Genomic DNA, 21,910 nt, shown 5'->3' with positions numbered 1-21,910 from the left:
ACTCTATTTAAAATTTATGCCCATAAGAATAAAACAATGAACTTTGGGAACTCGGAGGAAAGCGTAGGAGAGGGGTGAGGGATAAAAGACTACACATTGAAAACAGTGTGCATTGCTCGGGGGATGGGTGCACCAAAATCTCAGAAATTACCACTAAAGAACTTTTTTATGGGCCGGGGGCAATGGCTCACACCTGTAATCCCAGCAGCACTTTGGGAGGCCGAGGCAGGCTAATCACTTGAAGTCAGTGGTTCGAGACCAGCCTGACCAACATGGGGAAACCCCATCTCTACTAAAAATACAAAACATTAGCTGGGTGCATGCCTGTAGTCCTAGCTACTCGGGAGGCTAAGGCAGGAGAATTGCTATAACTCCGGAGGTGGAGGTTGCAGTGAGCTAAGATCACCGCACTCCACTCCAGACTGGGCAACAGAGTGAGACTCTGGCTCAAAAAAAAAAAAAAAAAAAAAAAAAAGCAAAAAGAAAAGAATTTATGTACAAATAAATACATATTTTAAAATAATTTATGCCCAGTTACAGTGGTTGATTGCTCATGCCTGTAATCCCAGCACTTTGGGAGGCCAAGGCAGGAGGATCACTTGACCCCAGAAGTTCAGACCAGCCTGGGCAACATAGCAAGATCCTGTCTCTAAAAAAAAAATTTTTTTTTATTTAGCTGGTTGTGGTTGTGCATGTTTGTAGTCTTAACTGCTTGGGAGGCCCAGGAGTTTGAGGCTGCAGTGAGCCATGATGGCACCAGTGCTCTCCAGCCTGGATGACGGAGGGAGCCCCTGTCTTTAAACAATAAAAATAAAGCCACTTGGGATCCATCTTGAAGGACTGGCTTTTTCAGGTTTACATTTGTTCACAAATGCAAACACACACCAAAAAATTCTTCATAATTTATATTAATAGATTTCTCTGAATGCCTCTTAAGAGTTTACTATGTGCTGTGTGCTCTAAGTGCATATAACATTGAAAGTTAGATGATTTTTTTAGTTCAATTCGAATGGCAATTTTTGATGTTCTTAAATTGGTACAGAGCCGTAATCCAATGGTGCAAAGCTCACTGGGCACATTCATCACCCTTGAAAGTGTTTGAAAACAGATTACTGGGCTTCGCTCCTAGAGAATGATTTCGTTTTTTAGGTTCTGTGGTGCAGGCAGGTTTGGAAATCACTTATCTAGAAGTCCTTAATGCTTTGTGAAACTTAAGGCTACTCCATCTACCATTTTCTCAGAGAGCAGCATAGTATTAATGGATATGACCCCTTGCATTTTACTTTCTGAGTGCTGCCTTTGAAATAATTAAAAAGCACTGGGAAGGGAAAGCATTGGAGAATTTTACTAAACATAATCTGTTGCAATAAGGTGTAACTAAAATAAGAAAAAAAAAAAAAAAACTGTGACTTTTAGAACAGGAATTAACTGCATGATCTATGTGCTTTCCCAAAGTGTGGCTCACTTTTCTTCAAGAGAAAACTGCAACAAATCTTGACAGGAAGTTGCTGGGGTTTTGTTTTTGTTTTTGTTAAGTAGTTAGTTTTACCAAGTAGTTTTGCTAATAGACCCAGGTTTGACTGGCAATTAAGCATGAAACTTCTCATTGGGTATTTTCGAGACTACCACGGGGAATCAGCTACCAGCTTACTGCCATGTGGAAAACTGCACGAGATTCCGGGATCGGAATCAAAATGCTAATTTATAAGGTCAAGTGAAGCTGCGCCTCACGTTTTGACGTGCCTGCGCTCTCTGCAGGCAGAAGCGGACAAAGACCCAGCAAGAGAAGGCAGAGGCTAAGACCCATCCCGTATCTTCTCTCCTGAAAGAATTCTGGAATCATGCCTGAAATGCCAGAGGACATGGAGCAGGTAAGAACTAGCAATTCAAGAAATAAAGCATTCTAGAGTAAGAGATGCTTTAAAAGCATTCCAGTGAACGACTGCTAAAAACAGAATTGGTGTGTAAAGAAATTAGAAAGGGGTGTCATTCATTTCCTTAAAACATAACCTCGGGACTCGGAAGGAAAAAGCCAACTTTAGCTACTGACCTAGAGAACCAGGTTTTGAAGAGCTAAGTCTCATTAGCTGACAAAAATAAAATGCAAGACAGAATTGCAATTTCATTTATCATTTTAAATGCAATTAGATATAAAAAGTTTCTACATAAATAAGGATTTTATCTGTGTGTTCCAGATGTTCTTTGTCTTTGTATGAATTGAATCCGCCAACATAACTTTTAGTTTCAAGCTGCTCTTTTAAAATGTATATAGACTTAGCCATCACACCGAGTTGTATATTGTCTATGTAAGAATGGCGTTTGATTTACATAGAACCTACCATCATTAAAGAAAATAATTTAAAACCATATCCAAACATATGCCCCTAGAACTGTACCCAACTTTTATGGGGAAGTATCATACCAGATTCTCAAAAGTAGCCAAGTTAAACTCTTTCTGTTCCTCAAGACAAGGCTCTGAGAATCAGAATGCTAATTGTATATGCTTGCCCTTAAACCTTCACGTTGAAGAATTAATTTTCTTTTTCCTCATAGAAAGGTAAGATTGGATCACGCGTTGCGACAAGAAACTTTAAACCGGATTCCCAGTTTTTAAGAAAGGAATATTAAGATGATCTTGGCTGCTCCCCCGGGCCCTCCCCCGCCCTCTTCTTTGTTGTCTCAGTATTATGTTTGTTTAGCGCTGGGGCAGTCCTCAAGGATTCCCTAAATAATGCTAAACTGATGAACAGTAATACCCTGTATTAAAAAACAAAAAACAAAAAACGAAAAATAAGAGAGCCCAGGTGTCTTCGACTACTGCTCTACAGAAACTTATATTTACACGAATAAGAAAATGAGTTTTTGTTGGGGATTGGGGAGGAAGGAAAGTCACGGGGTTCTGACATGAAAAAACTTCTTTAGAAAAGACTGCTTAGTCTTTAGTTTGAAAATAAAAAGGGATTAGGAGACGGGGAAAGGCCTAGGAAAATCCAAGCAGTAGTCATGTTTGTGGGCGACGTTTAGAGCTTGCTGTCCTGGGTAGACAAGAACCCTTGGGCTGTTCGGTGCAAAGTTGACAAAACTACACGGCCTGTGCCAGGGTTTACTTTCTGCCTAAATTTCAAAGGCGTCCTGCCCGGCTGGGGACTTTTTGCGGTTTTGAACTGGAAAGGAAATAAGTCGGCATCAGCACTTAGTGCTGGTTTACTTTTAAAAGGTGGGAGAATGCCCAGGATGACTTGCCGCTGGCTTTAATTCTCTGTGGCGGGGCCCAATCCTGCAATCCCCGAGGCTATGTTTCTCAAACGGTGGGCTTGACTGGGTTTAAACCCATTAAGAAGTCGGACCCTGGGCTCTCCTACCAGTTTCTCATTCTGTAATTACGGTAAAGTCCAAGAAACTCCGTTTTGGAGAGGTACCTAAGTAGTTCCTCTTCCTCTCCCCCACACCTTATTTTTAATTAGTTAAAAATAGTTTTACATTTTTGAAATTTCACACATAGGTTTGTTGGCTTTTTAAAAGCATCCCAGGGAGACAAATGGCTCAGACGCCAACCCTCTTATTTTCATTCCTTGTCTTTTACTGAATCTTCCAAAATCCACAAATAGGGCTCTAGAGAAGAGTCCATTGTGCTCACCCACCTCCGCCCCGCTTCCCCAGGACTTTAAAATGCTTTTTATTCTACTTTATATATTGCTCAGCTGATCATGCAATGCGCAGTTTGCAAACTTGAAACTCAAGGCGAGCCAGTTCAATCTTTTCCCGACTCGAGTTAAAAAGAGGGAAAAAAAGTAGAAGAAAAAGCACGCAAAAATCTCCGAAACAAAACCTGAACCCACCGCCTAAGGTCAGGGCCTTTCTTTTGTGCAGGGCTTTAAGCACAGGCGCGTGGGCTGGGGGCGGACCGCGCGTGCCCGCCCTCTTTCTGGGCGTCGGCGGAGCGTGGCCAATCAGCGGGCGCGACTGTGGCGGCGGAAGCCGGAAGCGGCGAGCGGGGTCGTTCTGGGCCTAGGGGAGGCGGGCCGAGGGCGTCTGAGTTGCGGCCCGCGTTGATCCTGGGGTGGAGGAGGTGGCGGCCGCTGAGGCTGCGGCGTGAAGACGGCGGGCATGGTGGGGCGGGAGAAAGAGCTCTCTATACACTTTGTTCCCGGGAGCTGCCGGCTGGTGGAGGTGAGGGAGTCGGCCCTGGCGTCTCCGGTGGGAGCGGGGTCGCCGAGGGGGACGAGCCTCCGGGGCTCGGGTGGCTTTCCGGGCGTGTCCCGCCCAGGTCGGAGCCTCCGGCCGGGAGTGCGCTCACCGCCACCCTCCCTGCCCGGGCTCCGAGGGCGGCGCCGCCGAGTTTGTTTATCTCGGCGCACAGGGGTCTCGTGTTTTCTCTTCCAGCCGCTGCGGCAGGAAGCAAGTAGGGGCAGGTTTTACTTTCGAGTTCTGTCTCTGCTCCGGAGGACGAAGAGGTGTTTCAGAGTTGTTTCTGTTTTGATTTTGTCTTTCCCCGTTTCTTCTGCATCTTTGGTTCGTATTTTTCGATCTACAAGTTCGCTGGTTTGAGAACAGGAAGAGGTGACTTCTCACAAATAGCAGTGCAGGAGATGACAGGTTATTGAACTTTTAAGTTCTCAACACCGTTAAGCACTTGACGGGCATGACTTTAATTCTCCACTGTGAGAGAGAACTGTTACTGCCTCATTTTGTAGATGAGAAAACAGGCATAGACATCGGCCCACGTTCATTCCGTAAGGTTGGAGCCCGGGATTTAGATACAGGTTTGTGTGACTGTCTCGGGCTTTGAATCACTACGGAGTTTGCCTGAAGGAAGATTGTATGTTTGGAAGATCTATCTGGTACTCGTAGGATGACCCGCGCCCCATCCTGCTTCATTACACTTAAGGGCCTCCAGCATTAATCTGTCCACAGAACGTATCTATCCCTGGGGATAAGAACACTGCTAATACCCAGAACGTGTCTTTTGGAAAGAAGAAAGAATATAGGAGATGGCTGTTTTTGTTAATGTAAAGTTTTCATGATTCCAAATGTACTTAAGGTTTTCATATCACTTTGGGTCTTTGAGGGTAAAGTTAGGATAAATCGTCTATTAAACCTCTATATTCCTAGGTCCTGCAGACGGTGCCGAGTGCATGTTAAATATTGTATGTTTACATTTATATGTATGCATTAGTATGTGTACATGTGCATATAAAGCTTAATCTTTCACAAATAGAAGTTCAGTATAAAAATCAAAATAGCTGAGAGGGTGGGGGCAGAAAAAATGAAAATAGCTTTTCTTGTTTTTCTTCATTAAAAATGAAACAACGTTGAGCTTGGTACAGACTTACTGCTCTCTCCAAACCTGGGGAATTAAAGCTCACTGACTCGTGTGAAGGAGAACTGTCTCACGGTTAAGTTTAGAAAAGCAGCCTAGAGTGTAGTTCCTGTTAGTATTACTGTCTGTGGGGCACAGTAGGGTCACAGTAGGAGTTAGACCAATCTCACCTGAGTAGTCAGAAAATCTTAAAAAGTAAAGCCCAGGAATGTTTACTTAAAGGTCTGTTTCTGGGGAATTAAAAAATAAACATGAAACTGTGCCAAGTTTTAAAGTTTCGAAAACAGCAGCGTACATTTTTACCACTGAAATTTAAGACGACCCCCCTCCACATATTAGTAGTAGTCCATTCTTTACTTTTCTAGAACATATTTAGTAGACATTAATGCAAATGTGCTAAAGTGGAAATCACTGTCCCAGAGTACTGTGTTAGACCGTTTTGACAGGGCCATATATCTCCCATTTTCTGTACAATTTGGTATTATTAGATTAGATAGGATAATGAAACAGGAGCCTCACGATTATTTATATGTACTTAATTTTTCAAGATTTTTTTTTTTTTTTTGGTGTCCATAAATCGGGTCCCTTGGAGTGGTTGAATTCCATGCTTCAAAGTTTAGACACTAAGAGGCAGATATGTTTAGAGTAACTTAAACTGATGTTAGATCTACTTTCCCCCATATAATAAAAATTGAGAAAAAGTAGACTTCAGGCAGACAAAGTATTATGAACCCTTTATTGTGCCTTGAGTGAACTAGATAGCATTTAGCATTTTTTTCTTTGATTCTGAGTTTCTTAAAGTGTTTAGACATTTCTTTGTTGTGCACAACTGAAGTAATTTATGGAGTGAAGGTCCAAGATAGGTTTTAGAGAGATATTTCTTTTTCTAAAGAACGAACCAGAAAGCATATTTGTTTGGCATCTTTTTAATTTGAGTAATGCATACTCAGAGGTAAGTTACCTTATTTAAGTACAAAACTGACTCCTTGTGATAGGGATAATGTGGAAAATGTTAGAAATGTAGAACTTAAAAGCTGAAAGAGCCTTAGTCATTTTGTCTAAGTGCCTCCCCCATTTACCAATGAGGAATTAGATCAATAGAGATAGAATAACTTCTTAACACCAGTTTGTGGCAGAACAGATAAAACTTGATTCATTCGTGAAACCAAATATTAGTTCAAAGGAGTGAAACAAAATGCAGTGTATTTGACTTGACCAGAGAAACAAAAAGACTCAGGTTCTGGTTCTAGCTTCTCCTCTTTTACTGTAGACAAAACCTTTAACATTCTGGACTTCTTTTTACTTACTTTGGAAATAATATCTATTCTACTAACGAGCTGCTGTTTGCTTGTTTTTATGCTCTGTGGCCCAGGCTGGAGTGCAGAGGCTCCATCTCTGCTCACTGCAACCTATTCCTCCCTGGTTCAAGTGATTTTCCTTCTTCAGCCTCCCAAGTAGCTGGGATTATAGGCACCAACCACCATGCCCGACTAATTTTTGTATTTTTAGTAGAAATGGGGTTTCGCCATGTTGGGCAGGCTGGTGTTGAACTCCTGACCTCAGGTGATCTGCCCACTTGGGCCTCTTAGAGTGCTGGGATTACAGGCATGAGCTACCCAGCCTGGCCTCAAACTGCTGTTTTAAAAAACAAAAACAACTATGATTATATACTTAAATAACATGTTAGTTTTCAAGTAGAATGTTGTGTAGTATCACTTCCATTTCAGTAAGTGCTTGTACTTCAGATCCTCACTGTTTAAGAAAAGTCTTGAGCATTGACATCTGACTGCTGGGTACTGTACACTGTTTTATATTTTCTTCTAGGGGCCTAACATAGTAACCCCAGGGTATAAGGGTATAAAGTTGCATTTCTTCCTGCAACTCTACTTCCTTTTTTTTTTTTTCTTTTTCTTTTGGAGACAGAGTTTCGCCTTTGTTACCCAGGCAGGAATGCAATGGCGCGATCTCGGCTCACTGCAACCTCTGCCTCCTGGGTTCAGGCAATTCTCCTGCCTCAGCCTCCTGAGTAGCTGGGATTACAGGCACGTACCACTATGCCCAGCTAATTTTTTGTATTTTTTTTTTTTAGTAGAGACAGGGTTTCACCATGTTGACCAGGATGGTCTCGATCTCTTAACCTTGTGATCCACCCGCCTTGGCCTCCCAAAGTGCTGGGATTACAGGCTTGAGCCACCGCGCCCAGCCCCTCTACTTCCTTTTTTAAGTGTGTTATATTCCCAAAAGAGCCTGGTTCTTTATGCTTAATACTGCATCAACTCCAAGAAGCTCTGTAATAAGATCATCTGGGTTCTTATTTAAGTTGCAGTAAGACAGCAAAAAATTTTGCCAAACTATGACAATTCATAAGATTTATATATTTTTTTATTTAACAGAGATGTTAAAATGAAGGAACAAGTTTGTATTTCACGGAATCAGTGAAGTACACAGATCTTAATTCCCTGTTTAGTAACCTTTGTGGATTATGTAATGCTTTGGCTTCTATTTCTAGTTTTCTTTTTTAAGGGGGAAACATATTGTTGTCATTTTGAGAAAGGTAGATGGCACTTTTTGTTTTGTTTGAATGAGAGAAACAGATATTTGTGAAAGCTTTGAACTTGCCTGGAGTTTGAGATTATACTGGCCCTCTAAGTGCAGTCTCCTAATCATGATGATCAGCATCACTTGCGAACTTGTTAGGAAAGCAAATTATCAAGTCCCACCCCTGACCTTCCTGATCTAAAAGCCCTCCAGCTGATTCTGATCCACACCCACAGTGAAGCCTGAGAACCACTGACCTTAGGAACTGTTACCTTTCCTTTGCTTCCCTAGACTGAAGTAAAAAGTGAGAAACTCGGAAGAAACCAAATTATCTCTCTTTTGTAGTATTTTTTTCAGGAATCTTCACAGTATTTATCCTGTGTAAATTGTTTTTTCTGCCTGTATCTGTACTAGACTTGGCATGTTTTCTCTTCTTGCCAGACTTCAAAGAAAATATTTTGCTGGCTGAAATCCTTGTTTTTCATGGATCAATTGGTTTAAAGCCAAGTTTTGCAACAGAGCCTGAATGAAATTGCTTTCAACTTTTAAAATGTCTTGAAATTGATTGAACTAAGGAAAAAGAATCCTAAGAATTTACCTTTATATGAACTTTCCCTGTTAGTCTTTTCATTTTAGGTTTTTTCTTTTTTTTTTTTTTTTTTGAGACGGAGTTTCGCTCTTGTTACCCAGGCTGGAGTGCAATGGCGCGATCTCGGCTCACCGCAACCTCCGCCTCCTGGGTTCAGGCAATTCTCCTGCCTCAGCCTCCTGAGTAGCTGGGATTTCAGGCACGTGCCACCATGCCCAGCTAATTTTTTGTATTTTTTTTTAGTAGAGACGGGGTTTCACCATGTTGACCAGGATGGTCTCGATCTCTTGACCTCGTGATCCACCCGCCTCGGCCTCCCAAAGTGCTGGGATTACAGGCTTGAGCCACCGCGCCCGGCCCATTTTAGGTTTTTTCATATGCTAGAAATACCTGATTTTGGTGTCTTTGTAAAAAAAAAAAAAAAAAAGTATGTATTCTGCTGAGTAATTTAATTGAGCTAAGTGCTTTATAAGGTCTTTATACGGTCTTTATTGTATATGTATTTAAAGTTTTTGACAGCTTTGAATTAGGTGATTATAATAACTCTTGAAATAAAATTACTGGTTTGTTTTTAATAGTGAAAGTTGACTTTATTCAAGAGCCTGGTTGGAAACTTGGTGTTACTCATCTTGGGAAGAAGGGACATTTTTGGGACTATGCTTGGAAACATGAAATTTTAAATTGTTTCCTAAATAGTGGTTCTTTTGCATTTCTGTGTGTAAGAATTTGTTTCACAGTGGCAGCACAGATCAGCTTAGTACTTTTTTTTTTAAATCATGTGTTTATTTATTTGTTTATTTATTTATTTGTGACGGAGTCTTCTCATTCTTCTCACGGAGGCTGGAGTGCAGTGGCACGATCTTGATTCACTGCCTCCCGAGTTGAAGTGATTTTCCTGCCCCAACCTTCCAAGTAGCTGGAATTACAGGCATCCGCTACCACACCTGGCTAATATTTTTAATATTTTTAGTAGAGATGGGGTTTTACAGTGTTGGCCAGGCTGGGCTTGAACTCCTGACCTCAGGTGATCAGCTCACCTCGACCTCCCAAAGTGCTGGGATTGCAGGCGTAAGCCACTGTGCCCTGCCAATTACTATTCTAGATAGGTAATTTTAGGGTTAACTAAGGAACATTTACCAATTTGGTTAAACTTGGAAAACATTTAAGTGTGTAAGGACCAAGTTTTTTTTTTTCTCCTCATCAATTCCTTTGAAAGGTTGATTAATTCCTTGGGTCCATCAAAATGTGATAAGTCATTGAGATTTGAAAGAACATTTGGGATTAAAAGCTGAAGATCAAAATTGTCAACTTATAAATATATTGGCAGATATGACCCAAATACTAATCAGGCCTTAAAATAAGTAAACTTAAAACAAACTTCTCTCTAGAGACTCAGAGTACCTTCAATCATCTCTCTAGGAGCAAGACAAATTGTGAAGTTTTGTAAACTAAAGCATGTAATGTTATTTACTGTTGAGGTACTTGGAGAAAAAGTATAAAAACGTTGCTGTTTATTACTCATTTGGGCATTATTATAAAAATAAGATGTTTTTGTTAACATGGGAAATATAAATCTACAAAATTCCTTGCATATCATTTTATGTTCTTTTCCTTGGGTAAGAGTATTATAACTTTTTTTAATTAAAAAAAAGTTTTCTTTTTCTTCTTTCTTGGACAAGAGTTTTGTTCTGTTCCCCAGACTGGAATACATGTTGTGATCTTTGCTTATCACAGCCTCGACCCCCTGGGCTCAAGCGATCCTCCCAACTCAGCCTCCCAAGTAGTTAGGAATACAGGCATACACCACCTGTAACTCAGCTAATTTTTTTTTTTTTTTTTTTTTTTTATAAGGACGAGGTTGCATCATGTTGCCCCACCTGGTCTCAAACTCCTGGGTTCAAGTGATCCACCTGACTCAGCCTCCCAAAGTGCTGGGATTACAGGCATGAGCAACCATGCCTGGTAAAAACTTTTTCTTAAGGGATGCAGTTTGTTATGTGGTTTGATTAATTATTGTTCTAACTTTATTTATTACACTTTTAAATTGTGTTTTCTGCCTATTTTTTTAATTTAAAAAATTTGCTCTTTTATTACAAAGTATATTTTTACCTTTTTTTTTTTTTTTTAAATTGAGCTGGGGTCTCACTATGTTGCTTAGGCTGGTCTCAAGCTCTGGGGCTCAACAGAATCTGCCTGCCTCGCCTTCCCAAAGTGCTGGGATTACAGGCATGAGCCCTGGTACCCGGCCCTAACTTAACTTTAAAGAATTAGCTTGCAGATATGAAACATGAATCAAAATACATAGAATTAGGAAATTTAGGGAACAATGATGGTGACTAATTTATTTGAGAAAACTATTTTCAAAGTTAGTAACTCTTTCCCCCTTCACCTTTTAGGAGGAAGTTAACATCCCCAATAGGAGGGTTCTGGTTACTGGTGCCACTGGGCTTCTTGGCAGAGCTGTACACAAAGAATTTCAGCAGAATAATTGGCATGCTGTTGGCTGTGGTTTTAGAAGGGCAAGACCAAAATTTGAACAGGTTAACCTATTGGATTCTAATGCAGTTCATCACATCATTCATGATTTTCAGGTATTATTTAGGTTATTTTAACATATCATGAACAATATTAAGAGTTATCTGGGTGATATAGAAAATATCCTTGTTCTCAAGGAAATTACTGTGCTTGAAAGCTCTAACCTGTTCTGCAGTAGCAGTGTATCGTGCATTTTTTTCATTTAGCTTCACATGGTATATGTAATCCTTAAAGTTAAATTTTGACATGTTGACAAAGAAAAATATGAAGCATTTTATAAAAAACTTATGTTTATAGAGTGCCTTCTAAGTAATACTTTCTCTGCAAATGGTTTTCAAATGTTATTCTAAACCTTACAACACTGCAAAATAGTATTTTCATTTTAGAGCTGAGAAAGCAGGCTCAGAGAGGTTATTGATATCACTGATACTGTTCTCCCTTTGACATGGATTTATCAGATATTTAAATCATGTTAATTGTGTAAATGATAGCTCTTTCCTCCTATCCAAATTAGGGGATAAAATTTGTTTTGATATAGGAACACTTTTGTTTTGTTTTTGTTTTTTTTGAGGCATAGTCTTGCTCTCTTGCCTACGCTGGAGTGCAGTGGTACGTGGTACAATCTGAGCTCACTGCAGTCTCTGCCTCTCTGGTTCAAGCAATTCTCCTGCCTCAGCCTCTCGAGTACCTGAGACTATAGGCATGCGCCACCATGCCTGACTAATTGTTGTATTTTTAGTAGAGATCGGGTTTCACCATGTTGGCCAGGCTGGTCGCCATCTCCTGACTTCAAGTCCACCCACCTTGGCCTCCCAAAGTCCTGGGATTACAGGTGTGAGCCACCACACCCAGTCTAGAAACACGGTTTTTAACTTTTCAGGCAGGGTCTCACTCCGTCCCCCAGGCTGGAATATGGTAGATGGATCACAGCTCACTGTAGCTTTGAACTCTTGAGCTCAAGTGATCCTCCTGCCTCAGCCTCCGCAACAGTTAAAACTACAGGCTCATGCCACCATGCCTGGTTAATGTATTTATTTTTTTGTAGAGATAGGGTACCACTGTGTTGCCCAGTCTTAATCTGGAACTCCTGGCCTCAAGCAGTCTCCCACGTCAGCTGTTATGATAACATGCATGAGCCATCACACCAGAATAGAAATACAGTTGTTGACAGGTTTTTTTCTGGTTTTTGTCTACATATTATGAAATTACTCTTTTCAGTGCCTATAAATATTTTAAGTTTGAACCTTGCAGGGAAAAGAAGCAGCATGACAAAACTACATTTGAAATTACAATGATTTATTCTTAGTTGAAGGAATGTTGATTTAATGCACATTTTTCTCTGAATTAACTTACTCTAAGAAGGCTGTAATTCCTTTTTTATTTTATTTTGAGTTAAAAATACGTCAATGCTTAACTTCCAGCCCCATGTTATAGTACATTGTGCAGCAGAGAGAAGACCAGATGTTGTAGAAAATCAGCCAGATGCTGCCTCTCAACTTAATGTGGATGCTTCTGGGAATTTAGCAAAGGAAGCAGGTAATGATGACTTTATAAAATTTTCATAAAATATTAAGTGATCGCTGAGTTTTTAAAGATTAAAGTTTTGTAGATGGTTATTTATTTTTATATGTCATGAAAAACCATTCTGAATTCCATGAAAGACTAACGTAATGTAAAAATTTAATAGATTTGTCTTCTTTTTTTGTAGCTGCTGTTGGAGCATTTCTCATCTACATTAGCTCAGATTATGTATTTGATGGAACAAATCCACCTTACAGAGAGGAAGACATACCAGCTCCACTAAATTTGTATGGCAAAACAAAATTAGATGGAGAAAAGGCTGTCCTGGAGAACAATCTAGGTAAGACATAATCTCTTCAGCCCCTTATTATTTTTGAGGACTTCAGAAATCATTTATACATATACATATAAATGTTTTTAAATTTAAAATGTCAATGAATACGAATCATTAAAGAAAAATTGGAATATAATGAGAAGAATAAAACATTCTGAGCGATAACTACTTTAAGACAGTTTCCACTATCAGTGTTTACATACCCTTCTTTACACATAGAAAACAAGTCAGATAATGTAAGTTTGTTTAACTTGTTTTCAAAAAACAGGGCAATATAATTTCTCTTAGAGTGAGATATTCTGTTATATGTATGTTATTCTGTTACCTGTGTCCTGTAATGTATGTTGTATGTATCACGATTCTGTTATATGCGTAGTTTCTTTTTTCTTTTATGTGAGTTTATGTATAATACACATCTCCATATGTAAAAAGTATACACTCCTTAGAAAAAATTTAAAATTATTAAGAAGCATAGTTCTCGCCAGGCGCGGTGGCTCAAGCCTGTAATCCCAGCACTTTGGGAGGCCGAGGCGGGCGGATCACGAGGTCAAGAGATCAAGACCATCCTGGTCAACATGGTGAAACTCCGTCTCTACTAAAAATACAAAAAATTAGCTGGGCATGGTGGCGCGTGCCTGTAATCCCAGCTTCTCAGGAGGCTGAGGCAGGAGAATTGCCTGAACCCAGGAGGCGGAGGTTGCGGTGAGCCGAGATCACGCCATTGCACTCCAGCCTGGGTAACAAGAGCGAAACTCCGTCTCAAAAAAAAAAAAAAAAAAAAAAAAAAAAGAAGCAAAGTTCTCATAAATGCTGCCTTAGAGAGAGAAACACCAAATGTGGTTAAGTGTGGAAGCATTTTTGTATGTTGTCAAAAAATGTATGCATGTTGTTTCATAACCTGTTTTCCCCGCCCCCCGCCAACATCTCTGCATTTCAGTACGAGTGGAGCCTGCTCTGGGGTATCTTACTTCTATCAGTGGCTGCATAGTACTTAATTTAATGATCTCCTGTATAAAACTGCTGCCTTAGACTGTACTATGGCCTTGAGAAGCAGCCCTAGTATAGAATACCTTACTAATGGACATTTAGTTTTTTAAAAAGTCTTCTTGAATTATAAATTATTCTGTTGAAATCTCCTTGAATACCTTTGTTTTAGTTCATTTCATGCTGCTACAACAATATCAACAACTCAGTAATTTATAAAGAACAGAAATTTATTTCAAACATTTCTAGAGGCTGAGAAGTCCAAGATCAGGTGAGGATCTTCTTTCCGATCCTCTGAAAGGGAGGAATGCTGTATTCTTACATGGTAGAAGAGCAGAAAGGGTTGCACTCTTTCCTTCAAGCCCTTTTATAATGGTATGAATCTATTCATGAGAGCAGAGCCCTGATGACTGCCTAAATACCTCCCAAAAGGCCCCACCTTCTCCACATGAATTTTGGGAGAGGACAAAAACATTTAACCCATAGCAATATCTGTGTTCTCTTGTCATATAATTGAAAAGAAAATGCTTGACTTGCAGTTAAAGTGTTAACTATCCCATCAGCAGGGACCATTATAAAATCTAAATAATAATGAGTGGTTGTAAAACTAATGTGAACACTCATATACCCTTCACATAGATTCACAAATTGTTAATGTTTTGCCTCATTTGTTTTATACGCATGTTTTTGCCAGACCCATTGATAATGAGTTGAATTTCATCTCCAAATACTTCACCTTATATAGTCTAACAACAAGAATGTTCTTTACGTAATTACAGTGCAGTTATCACACATTGGAAACTGAACATTAGTATGATTATAATCAAATACAAATCTATTGAGGAATTTTCTCATCCCAAAACTGTCCTTTATTGCTTTTATTTTTTAATCTAGCATTCAGTCAAAGACTATTCGTTGTGTTTGTCATGATAGGTTTTGTTTTCAATGATCATAATAATATAGGATTTATATATATATAAAACTAGTCTAAATGACAGAAGATACTTAACAAATGTGGTTTTGACTTTTGTTTTCTTTTTTTTTTTTTTTTTTTTTTTTGAGACGGAGTTTCGCTCTCGTTACCCAGGCTGGAGTGCAATGGCGCGATCTCGGCTCACCGCAACCTCCGCCTCCTGGGCTCAGGCAATTCTCCTGCCTCAGCCTCCTAAGTAGCTGGGATTACAGGCACGCGCCACCACGCCCAGCTAGTTTTTTGTATTTTTAGTAGAGACGGGGTTTCACTATGTTGACCAAGATGGTCTCGATCTCTCGACCTCGTGATCCACCCGCCTCGGCCTCCCAAAGTGCTGGGATTACAGACTTTTGTTTTCTTAAACAGGGTCTCTGCTGCCTGGGCTGGAGTGCAGTATGGTAAACACAGCCTTGACCTCCTGGGCTTAAGCAATCCTCCCACCATGAATGGCTAATTTTTTTTATATTTTGTAGAGAGGAGGTCTCACTATGTTACCCAGGCTGGTCTTGAACTCCTGGGCTCAAGTAGTCCTCCTTCCTTGGCCTCCCAAGGGCTGGGATTACAGGCATGAGCCCCACCACACTCAGCCTTTGACTGTTGAAATTATAGCTCATTGTTGCCTGGAACTTCTGAGCTCAAGAGATTCTCTTGCCTCACTCAGCCTCCCAGGTAGCTGAAACTACAGGCATGTGCCACCATAGCCAGCTAATTTTCTTTTTAATTTTTTGTAAAGATGGAGTTTTGCTATGATGCCTGGGCTGATCTTGAACTCCTGGCCTCAAGTGATCCTTCTGCCTTGGCTTCCCAAATTATAGGCATGAGCCACACTGCCCCTGGCCTTGACTATTTTTAACATTGCATTATCACAAGTGAACTGTGTCATTTTGGTATATTTAATTAAAAGGCAAGATTTCTACTTTGATATTATTTAAATCCACATACTTGTATCTTACATCAAAATTTAAGAACAGTCAGCTTTAAAATATTTGCTTTTATTCTTCTCTAGGAGCTGCTGTTTTGAGGATTCCTATTCTGTATGGGGAAGTTGAAAAGCTCGAAGAAAGTGCTGTGACTGTTATGTTTGATAAAGTGCAGTTCAGCAATAAGTCAGCAAACATGGATCACTGGCAGCAGAGGTTCCCCACACATGTCAAAGATGTGGCCACTGTGTGCCGGCAGCTAGCAGAGAAAAGAATGCTGGTGAGAAAGATTCCTGAGTCCTATTTTAATGAAGGTCCAGTTTGTCTTTTCCATGCTTTAACTTTATAGCTATATATGGAGTGTTAATGAGTGAAAACTAAGTGTTTTTTTAAAACCAGGACACCAAACAAAAGTAGTTTACATATAGTACACTATATTCATGAAGAATAAAAATATTATGCTCTTCTATTTGAATTTATTTCTTATGTACTATAGACCCCATCATTTCTTTTATTGAAAAGTGGTGGAAAACTTTAATCAACTACACCTAATATCTTTTAAGAAGGTGCTCTTCTTGGGGCTGGGCATGGTGGCTCACACCTGTAATCCCAGCACATTTGAAAAAGTTGGTATTAAATATAATATCCGTACAAAGAAAGGTTAGACTGATATAGTTTACAGTATTAATAATAGTATGACCACAGTTTTTTAATGGATGAGAATTACGGTTTTTAATATATACCACCATAATATTTAAGAAAGTTTAATTAGCTCATCTTGAAAAATGGTTCTGTTAGGTTTTTTTTTTCTTTGAGACACGGAGTTTCGCTCTTGTTACCCAGGCCGGAGTGCAATGGCGCGATCTCGGCTCACCGTAACCTCCGCCTCCTGGGTTCAGGCAATTCTCCTGCCTCAGCTTCGTGAGTAGCTGGGATTACAGGCACACGCCACCATGCCCAGCTAATTTTTTGTATTTTTAGTAGAGACAGGGTTTCACCATGTTGACTAGGATGGTCTTGATCTCTCGACCTCATGATCCACCTGCCTCGGCCTCCCAAAGTGCTGGGATTACAGGCTTGAGCCACCACGCCCGGCCGGTTCTGTTAAGTTTTTGTTTTAGCTTAGGAGAATTAGAAATACTTATTAACTTGGACTGTGTTTTCATATCTAATTTTTGATATTCCCACTAAGTAAAATGGGAGCTTTTTTTTTATTTAAAAAATTTTTAAGGTTTAAATTCTAGAAATTGCTCTTTTGTCTTTTGCTGAGAACATTGGTGGGAATCTGATTTTAGATATCTGGAGGGGAGCCTTCCAGAAAAAGAAGGCTGCATTTTAGTTCCTGGACCTTATTTTAAATAAGTTTTTTTTTTTGTCAAACCCATTATTCTACTTAACTCAAAAAGTTGAAACTATTGAATTTATTGTGTCATTGTTCTTAGGATCCATCAATTAAGGGAACTTTTCACTGGTCTGGCAATGAGCAGATGACTAAGTATGAAATGGCATGTGCAATTGCAGATGCCTTCAACCTCCCCAGCAGTCACTTAAGACCTGTAAGTACGTGGTTTTAAAAAACCTTTAGATCCATCGCTATAGTATATATTATTGATGTGTTAGATAACTTTATTTCTCAGTACTAATCAAAGTGAACTTTGCTTGTAGACTTACTGGCCGTTCATAGTGCTACTTTTCTCTAAATTATCATCTGTAGGGAAGATCATGAGTAGAAAATGTATTATTGTCTTGATTGTGACAGGCATTTGGTTTATTTTTCTAGGAATGATCAACTCGGATTTCTTACAATAAGAGCAAAAATAAGTAGCAAATATAAAACTTCAAAATGGCCAACCGCAAAGGTTCATGCCTGTAATCCCAATGCTTTAGGAGGCTGAGGCAGGAGGATCCCTTGAGCCCAGGAGTTTGAGACCAGCCTGGGCAATGGAGGGAGATCTTATCTCTGTTTAAAAATATATATATATGGCCGGGCACCGTGGCTCACGCCTGTAATCCCAGCACTTTGGGAGGCTGAGGCGGGTGGATCATGAGATCAGGAGATTGAGACCATCCTGGTCAACGCAGTGAAACCCCCGTCTCCACTAAAAATACAAAAAATTAGCTGGGCATGGTGGCACGTGTCTGTAATCCCAGCTACTCAGGAGGCTGAGGCAGGAGAATTGCCTGAACCCTTGAGGTGTGGTGAGCCAAGATGGCGCCATTGCACTCCAGCCTGGGTAACAAGAGTGAAACTCCATCTCAAAAAAACAAAAACAAAAACAAAAATGTGTGTGTATGTGTGGAAGGTGGGGCGGGGCAGAGGGGGACTAAACACTCAGAATATAGTCCTTCACTTACTTTTTATTTTTTGGTGTTTATCTTTCTTTAAAGATTACTGACAGCCCTGTCCTAGGAGCACAACGTCCAAAAAATGCTCAGCTTGACTGCTCTAAATTAGAGACCTTGGGCATTGGCCAGCGAACACCATTTCGAATTGGAATCAAAGAATCACTTTGGCCCTTCCTCGTCGATAAGAGATGGAGACAAACAGTCTTTCATTAGTTTATTTGTGTTCGTTTTTTTTTTTTTTTTTTTTTTTAAATGAAAAGCATAGTATGTGGCACTTTTTAAAGAACAAAGGAAATAGTTTTGTATGAGTACTTTAATTGTGACTCTTAGGATCTTTCAGGTAAATGATGCTCTTGCACTAGTGAAATTGTCTAAAGAAACTAAAGGGCAATGATGCCCTGTTTGCAGTAATTTTTCTTTTTATCATTTTGTTTGTTCTGGCTAAACTTGGAGTTTGAGTATAGTAAATTATGATCCTTAAATATTTGAGAGCCAGGATGAAGCAGATCTGCTGTATACTTTTAATATGAAATGCATTGTTCATTCTCATAACTTCCATATTTTCAGGATTTTTGGAGCTGTTGACCTTTTCACGTTGATTATTTTAAATTGTGTGAAATAGTATAAAAATCATTGGTGTTCATTATTTGCTTTGCTTGAGCTCAGATCAAAATGTTTGAAGAAAGGAACTTTATTTTTGCAAGTTACGTACAGTTTTTATGCTTGAGATATTTCAACATGTTATGTATATTGGAACTTCTACAGCTTGATGCCTCCTGCTTTTATAGCAGTTTATGGGGAGCACTTGAAAGAGTGTGTGTACATGTATTTTTTTTGTAGGCAAACATTGAATGCAAACGTGTATTTTTTTAATATGAATATATACCTGTCCTTTTCATTCCATGTTGCTAAGTGATGTTTCATATGTGTGGTTATACTCATAATAACAGGCCTTGTAAGTCTTTTGACCATTCATGAATAATAAATATGTACTGCTGGCATGTAACGCTTAGTTTGCTTGTATTTACTTCTTTTTTTAAATGTAAGGACCAAACTTCTAATTGTTCTTTTGTTGCTTTAATTTTATTTTTTTTTTTTTTGAGACAGAGTTTCGCTCGTTACCCAGGCTGGAGTGCAATGGCGCGATCTCGGCTCACCGCAACCTCCGCCTCCTGGGTTCAGGCAATTCTCCTGCCTCAGCCTCCTGAGTAGCTGGGATTACAGGCACATGCCACCATGCCCAGCTAATTTTTTGTATTTTTAATAGAGACGGGGTTTCACCATGTTGACCAGGATGGTCTCGATCTCTTGACCTCGTGATCCACCCACCTCGGCCTCCCAAAGTGCTGGGATTACAGGCTTGAGCCACCGTGCCAGGCATTGTTGCTTTAATTTTTAAAAATTACATCCTTATGATGTAACATCTGATACATACAAAAGAACATAGTTTATATTGAAATAAAACACAGGAAAATTAACACTTGATCCAGATTGTGACCTTACCACCCGATTCTAGAATGTTAAAGATACTGTATCTATTTGTGCCAACTGATTTTTTTTTTTTTTTTTTTTGAGACGGAGTTTCGCTCTTGTTACCCAGGCTGGAGTGCAATGGCGCGATCTCGGCTCACCGCAACCTCCGCCTCCTGGGTTCAGGCAATTCTCCTGCCTCAGCCTCCCGAGTAGCTGGGATTACAGGCACGCGCCACCATGCCCGGCTAATTTTTTGTATTTTTAGTAGAGACGGGGTTTCACCATGTTGACCAGGATGGTCTCGATCTCTTGACCTCGTGATCCACCCGCCTCGGCCTCCCAAAGTGCTGGGATTACAGGCTTGAGCCACCGCGCCCGGCCGCCAACTGATTTTTTTAACTAAAAATCAATAGCTATATAATCTTACCTTATACAATGACCCTTGAACAGTGTGGGTTTGGGGGGGGCATCAACCTTGCACAGTCTAAAATTTACTGTAACTTTTGACACCCCAAATAATTAGTAAAAACCTGTTGACCAGAAGTCTTATTAAACAGTCGATTAACATATTTTGTATGTTCTGCATATTATACACTGTACTTCTTACAGTAAAGTAACCAAGAGAAAAGAAAATGTTATTTAAAAAATCTCAAGGAAGGGAAAATATATTTACTATTCTTTTAAGTGGAAGTGGATCATCATAAATTTTTTTTTTTTGAGACAGGGTTTCTCTGTGTTGCCCAGGCTAGAGTAGAGGGGTGCATTCTCAGTTCACTGCCGTCTCCACCTTACAGGTTCAAGTGATTCTCCCCTCAGCCCCTCAAGTAGCTGGGATTATAGGCGCCTGCCACCACACCCAGCTGATTTTTGTATTTTTAGTAGAGGTGAGGTTTTGCCATGTTGGCTAGGCTGATCTCAAACTCTTGGCCTCAAGCAATTCACCTGCCTCAGTCTCCCAAAGTGCTCGAACTATAGGCATGAGCCTTTGCCCCTGGCCTGGATCATAATGAAGTTCTTATTCTTCACGTTGAGTAGGCTAAAGAAATTAACTGGGGAAATTTTACTGATACCTGAGTCCTGGGCTAACTGAAATAGTTTTGGGAATTAAGGCCTACTAATTTATTTTTAAATGTTTCCCAGGTGGTTCTAAGGTTGCCAGTCAGGGATTGTATTTGGCAACCACTGAATTAAAGGATTTTTTTTTACATTTTAAGTTACTACATTTCGTGTAGTGCAAAATTAAGTTTCAGAGAGTAAAAAGTGTTATTCTTCTCTAGCCACCTATTTTTCATCTGTGGAAGAAATCAATGTCGATCAGTTCCATGCATATGTTTCTAGAAGCACACCATAGAGAAGAATGTAATCACAAAACACGTGTCCAGATAATCTGCCCTTTCTTTTTTTTTTTTTTTTTTAAGGGATTTTATCCTAAGGACATCCACCCTTTCGTTACACAAAGAATAACAGTAATTCTTGGAACTTATTTTTTTCACTTGGAATTTGTTGTATATTAATTATAATGAATGTCCTTTTTTTTTTTTTTTTTTTTTTTTTTTGAGGCAGTCTTGCTCTGTCACCCAGGCTGGAGTATACAGTGGCACCATCTCAGCTCACTGCAATCTCCAACTCCCTAGTTAAAGCAATTTTCCTGCCTCAGTCTCCCGAGTAGCCAAGACGACAGGCGTGCACCACCATTCCCATCTAATTTTCTTATTTTTAGTAGAGACGGCGTTGTATTATGTTGGCCAGGATGGTCTCAACTTCCTGACCTCATGATCTGCCTGCCTCAGTCTCCCAAAGTGCTGGGATTACAGGTGTGAGCCACCGCACCCAGCCAAGAACGTCGTTTGTAAAAAACTTCATTTAAAAATTTAAGTCTTAAAAGTTGCCATGATAGCATAAAGAATGCCTATTTTTCCCTTTCTAGATTTCCCAGTTGTCAGCATTTAGTGACATTATCCTATCATTTTCTTTCTTTCTACATGCACACTATATATGTGTACTATTTTTTTTCCTGCACTATTTAAGAGTAGGTTGAAGACGATGCTTCATAACCCACTTAGTGTATACATCTCAGTGTATATTTTCTAAAAATAAGGATACACATCTACATACCCCATAGTGTAATCATATGAAGAAATTACCATTCAATTCTGTAGGATCCTATTTAGGTTTCATCAGTTGTCCCAGTTGTCCTTTACAGGTCTGTGTAGTCCAAGTGACTCGTGTTTGTCGCCATGTTGCTTTAGCTTCAGTATGGAATAGTTCCCCAGTGTTTGTCTCTCAGGGTCTTGACATTTTTGACATTTCTCTGTGTGAGAAACTGTAAGTTGACATCAGTTCCAATTCTAGTCTTGTTCCATAGAGTTTAATTTGG

General features: G+C 39.7%; 1 protein-coding gene across 3 annotated transcripts; it reads left to right on the top strand.

The window, feature by feature from the left end:
* The first annotated feature begins 1,602 nt into the window (after positions 1-1,602).
* Positions 1,603-19,066, top strand: MAT2B (methionine adenosyltransferase 2 non-catalytic beta subunit). Of its 3 annotated transcripts, none has more exons than XM_010345322.3 (7): positions 1,603-1,871; positions 10,844-11,038; positions 12,404-12,518; positions 12,691-12,843; positions 15,801-15,994; positions 17,157-17,270; positions 18,103-19,066. In XM_010345322.3, the coding sequence occupies exons 1-7, from the start codon at positions 1,842-1,844 to the stop codon at positions 18,271-18,273; spliced, it is 972 nt and encodes a 323-aa protein (XP_010343624.1). In that variant the 5' UTR covers positions 1,603-1,841; the 3' UTR covers positions 18,274-19,066. The 3 variants fall into 3 exon arrangements, with proteins under 3 accessions (XP_010343624.1, XP_074246766.1, XP_003934782.1); XM_003934733.4 differs by lacking the exon at positions 1,603-1,871 and adding an exon at positions 3,986-4,170; XM_074390665.1 differs by lacking the exons at positions 1,603-1,871; positions 10,844-11,038 and adding an exon at positions 3,984-4,170.
* Positions 19,067-21,910: the final 2,844 nt, after the last annotated feature.

This window comes from Saimiri boliviensis, chromosome 20 (genome assembly GCF_048565385.1).
Source record: "Saimiri boliviensis isolate mSaiBol1 chromosome 20, mSaiBol1.pri, whole genome shotgun sequence".
In the NCBI taxonomy this organism is placed as follows: domain Eukaryota; kingdom Metazoa; phylum Chordata; class Mammalia; order Primates; family Cebidae; genus Saimiri; species Saimiri boliviensis.
Note: the sequence above shows the minus strand (reverse complement) of the source record. Positions and strands in the feature narration are given on the sequence as shown.